Source organism: Muntiacus reevesi, chromosome 5, assembly GCF_963930625.1.
Source record: "Muntiacus reevesi chromosome 5, mMunRee1.1, whole genome shotgun sequence".
In the NCBI taxonomy this organism is placed as follows: Eukaryota; Metazoa; Chordata; class Mammalia; order Artiodactyla; family Cervidae; genus Muntiacus; species Muntiacus reevesi.
Genome location: NC_089253.1, coordinates 93,047,519 through 93,051,742, shown reverse-complemented (window position 1 = coordinate 93,051,742; position 4,224 = coordinate 93,047,519). Strand labels below are relative to the sequence as shown.

The 4,224-nt window shown below is 65.0% G+C and overlaps 1 protein-coding gene across 2 annotated transcripts; it reads right to left on the bottom strand.

Annotated features, from left to right (window-relative positions):
- Positions 1-448: 448 nt before the first annotated feature.
- Positions 449-2,883, bottom strand: HES2 (hes family bHLH transcription factor 2). 2 transcript variants are annotated; one of them, XM_065936838.1, is made up of 4 exons: positions 2,710-2,883; positions 2,529-2,624; positions 2,181-2,280; positions 449-2,094 (listed from the first exon to the last, which is right to left on the bottom strand). In XM_065936838.1, the coding sequence occupies exons 1-4, from the start codon at positions 2,752-2,754 to the stop codon at positions 1,838-1,840; spliced, it is 498 nt and encodes a 165-aa protein (XP_065792910.1). In that variant the 5' UTR covers positions 2,755-2,883; the 3' UTR covers positions 449-1,837. The 2 variants fall into 2 exon arrangements, with proteins under 2 accessions (XP_065792910.1, XP_065792911.1); XM_065936839.1 differs by having other exon boundaries at positions 2,181-2,217.
- Between the last annotated feature and the right edge of the window lie 1,341 nt (positions 2,884-4,224).

Below are 4,224 nucleotides of genomic sequence, written 5' to 3'. Positions count from 1 at the left end.
GCTTGACTGGGGCCAGGTCAACGAGAGTCACAGAGCTGGGGACCCAGATGCACTCAGAAGAACGCAGTGGCCTCTAGTGAGTCAGTTCTTACCAAGTTTAAACTCCTATTGAAAGTTCTTATTTAAAGGGACAAGGAGCCTGCCCGGGGTGTGCCTGAGGGATGGAAGTCCTTGACTCAAGGAGGAAACTTGAACTCACAAAGTGAACGTGGGCTTGTGGATTACCTGCCCCCCTCCACTTGCTCCTGGGCACTCAGGCACGCAGGCTTGTGTTCCCAGGGACTGCCCTCCCCTCTCTCCACACCCTCCCCCACATTTGTCCTCTGGTGCAGCAGCTTTTCAAAGGGATGTTAGGGATCTGGAGGGTGGGAGTCGAGCCAAAAACCAGGCTGTTGGGGGTTCCATAGAGCATGGACCAGTCACACCACCTGTTTATTAGCTCATGTTTATTGAGCACCCGCCACGTGTCAAGTTCCCTGGGGACAAAGAGGTACACTCGGCCTCGGCCCTGCCCTCCAGGAGCATACAGTCCAGCCAGCTACCCCAGACAGGTGGTAGGACGGCCCACCTTGCCAGGAGCTCACCCTCCTGTCTTAACATTGGCTTCTTCAATGATGCCCGCAGCCTCTCCAAAACCTGACACTGGAGTCAGTGTCTAGGTCATCACAGATTTCTGTGGCATATAGCTCAGTTTAATGACCCCCCCCATCAGCTCTATCTTCTTGACCCCAGTGCCCCAGTCCCTCACACAGGCTTGTTGGACTGGGGATGGGGAGGAAGGACTCCCCATCTCCCATAAATGCTCTGTGAAGCCCCAGGAGATGCTGGGAACATGACTGAGTGGGGGGAGGGGCGGAAACAGGTTATCACCTGGCACCCACAGCTCCCCCTCCCCTCCAGACCTTCAAAGTCTCTCTGGCTTCCATGGGGAAGCAAGAAAAGTCTTAAGAACAAGCTGCTTCCACTTATCTGTCCTGACAGTAGCAGAGAGCAGTTCAAAAGAGAAAATGAGAAAAGTAGACTCCTGTTCCTCAACCTGCCTGAGTTTCTGCTGCCCCAGGCTAACCTCATCAGCACCGGCTCTGTGCTGGGCCCCAGGCCCGGCCCTTCAAGGCAGCAAGCTTCCTCCAGGCCACAGGGCATCCTCACTCTTGTAGCATCCCTCTTCACACCCCAAGACCATGGGGCTTGGTGTGCGATACACAGGTGTTAACTTAGTGCTTGAGGGAATAAATCCTTCCCCAGCCTACCTAAGGAAGCCCCCACCTCTAGGCACACAGCCCTGGTGGCATCCTGTCCCTATAATTAACTGGAAGCTTTAGGCAGGAAGCCAGGAGTGGAGGTCAAGGCTCCCGCGCCTGCAGAGCCCTTCAGGCCACTGCTGCCGTCTGCCCAGAGGGTCCCAGGATGAGCTGGAGAGGAGGCAGACTCATGCGGGGCTGGGAGAGTAGTGACCAGTCAGAGCAGATGGCTGCACCTGGCTCAGGTGAGCTCCTTGCCCAGCCCCTGGGCTGCTGCCAGCGCTGGGGCAGGTGTGTGGGCTTCGGGGGCAGCTGTGACTGGCCCAGCTCCCAAGCTCTTCCACCTGCTGAGGCAGGAGGTTTTTTCTAGCCCAGACATCCCAAGCTGGGACTGAACCTGGGCCTCTCCCCTTATTTCCTGAGTCCCGGTGGACTTGTCTGCCAGCACAGATCACAGATATCCGGATCTGCCCCGGTTGTAAGTACCCGGCTTGTCCGTCGTGGTGGGAACGGGAGCTGCCTCCAAGAGCTTCCGGAGTCTGTCCAGCACTCCTGATCCCGCGCGATCAGCAGGGTCCGTAGAACGGCCCTGGGGGCTACCAGGGCCTCCAGAGACCCGGATTCCGGGGAGGTTCGGGTGGTGAGGGCGCGGGGGCGGGCGGCGGGGAGGGCGCTGGCGGGCCGCAGGGGTCCCCAGAGCGCCCGCCGTCGGGGGTGGCGCTGGCCGCCCTCCGGCGCAGGTGTTCCAGCAAGCGAGCGCTCACGGCAGGCTCCAGGACGCGGCAGGTGGGTAGCACGCGAGCCAGGCGCGCCAGGCACGCTCGGTAGCCCTCGCGGTAACTGTCGGAGGGTGCTGCGGACGGAGAGCGGCGTCAGGCGCGGGCTGGAGCGCTGGGCGCAGGCCGCGGGGCCGGGCGGGGGCGGGGTGGGGTCACTCACTGGGCGCAGCCGTCGGGCCGGAGGACGCAGGCAGCTCCTGCAGGAAGCGGACGGTCATTTCCAGGATGTCCGCTTTCTCCAGTTTAGAGTAGCGGGAGCTCTGTGCCAGGCCGCGAAGGAAAAGGACAGAGAAACGCACAAACAAGACCGACCTCCCGCAGGCTGCCGTGAGAACCGCGCTCCCAGGAGCTGGGTGGCCTCCCCGAGCCTTGCGCGCCGCGCACTGACCACTTATCTGCTCCGGGGGCAAGAGGATCTCCACCCGCCCGGTCTCCTCGCCCCGCACCCAGGGACCCCCTACACCCAGCCCCAGTGCGCCCGGCGGGGCCCCGAGGCCCCAGTACTCACCTCCCTGCCCAGCAGCGGCAGGATGAGCCCCTTGAGCTGGCTCAGGCTCTCGTTGATGCGCGCGCGGCGCCGCTTCTCCAGCAGCGGCTTCAGGCTCTGCAAGCGGGCGTGTAGGCCGCGGTTACGTCCAGGCCCCCGCCCCCGCCACTCTGCCCCTAGTCGCCAGTCCCCTGGCTCCTACCTTGCGCAGCTCCGCCGGGTCCCCTGCCCTCCGAGGCAGCCCCATGCTGGGCGGGAAAGCGGTGCCGCTACGGGGCCGGCCCGTGCAGTCCTGCGCGCGAGCGCGCGAACACCGAACGGAGACCGAGGCCCGCAGGGAGGTCCGGTGCGCGACCCGAGCGGGAACCAGTGGTGCGCGCGCCACGCCCGCAGCCCGGCTTTAAGGAGGCAGCGGACCCGCCCCGCCCCGCCCCGCCCTGCGGAGTCAGGCCGCCTGTGGGTTCCACCTCCGCCTTTGTTCCAGCGCGGGGTGCGGGCGGGAGGGGGGACGGCGGAGCCCCGGGAATCCCTCTCCAGGCCTTGGCGTCCCATCTGCGGCGGGGTCGCGGGCCTGGGGCACCTTCCTCCCAGAGCACCTGCGGGGGTGTGTGTGGGCTGGAGGGAAGAGGTTGTGGCCAGGCCCTTGCCCTTCCTTGTCCAGCGCCGCCCTTCCCTCGTTCGAGATCAGCGGCTCCTCTGAGCCCCGCCCTGGGCCTGGGCAGGGGACCCAGAGGCGGCGGGACCCCCAAGTCCCCGGCGTCAGGGAGTTACTACTCAGCTCAGGTTTCTACTACGGGGAGGGACTCGCCCCACCAGTTGGGCTGCGGGGCTAGAAGGGGAGACCGAGGTCCGGAAAGAGATCTCAACTCGCTCCGGCTCCAACGGCTGGAAATTGGCCATGCAGGACTAAGCCTCCTGCGGTTCGGTAGAGTCCTCTGGCCCTCACCGACTTAGGGATCACCTGCCCCCACACCCCCGTCCTCGGTTTTGCATAGGGAAACTGAGGCCCAGAGAAGACGAGGCAACCCGGGAGCACTTGGAGCTCATTTTCATTTCACTGGCTCCAGCTCCGGGCTCCCACCCGCGGGACAGTCGGAGCTCACGAGACGGGCGGGGCGGGGCGGCCCTGGGCGACGTCTCTCCCTGCCCGCCCGGGCCCCAGCGGCCCCGGGGCCCGCCTCCGCGCCGCGTGGCCGTTGCTGCCGCAAACTAGCTGGGCGTCCCCCGCCCATCTGCTCGAGGCTGCCCGCCCTCAACCGGCTGGCCGGGCAACGGCCAGCACGGCGGACCGCCAGGCCGACCCACGGGAGGAGGGCGGGCTGGACCCACGGACCCCGGCCGAGAGGAGGAATCACAGGATGGAGCCGACCGGCGCTGTCCCGGGTGCTGGAGGGGGCCCATCCCCTCCACCGCCCAAACCCCCATCTCCGAGCACCACCTTTGACGTTTGGCCGAAGTTCCCAGGCCGCGTGCTCCCCCGGCAGGGCTTGAGAGGGCAGCGCGCCATTCACGAAACGGACGAGCAACCTGGCGAGTGGGGGAGCTCGCCCTGCCCAGACCAGACTGACGACCGTGGGTGGAATACACGCTGGACCCTAAGGGCCCTCTGGCTCTCACCTGCTTTACACCCCATGACTGGCCTAGCTATTAGAATAAATCAGCATATTTAGCAGAGTAGGGCCTGGGGGTGCCTAAACCACTGTCTCCTCCAGTCGTT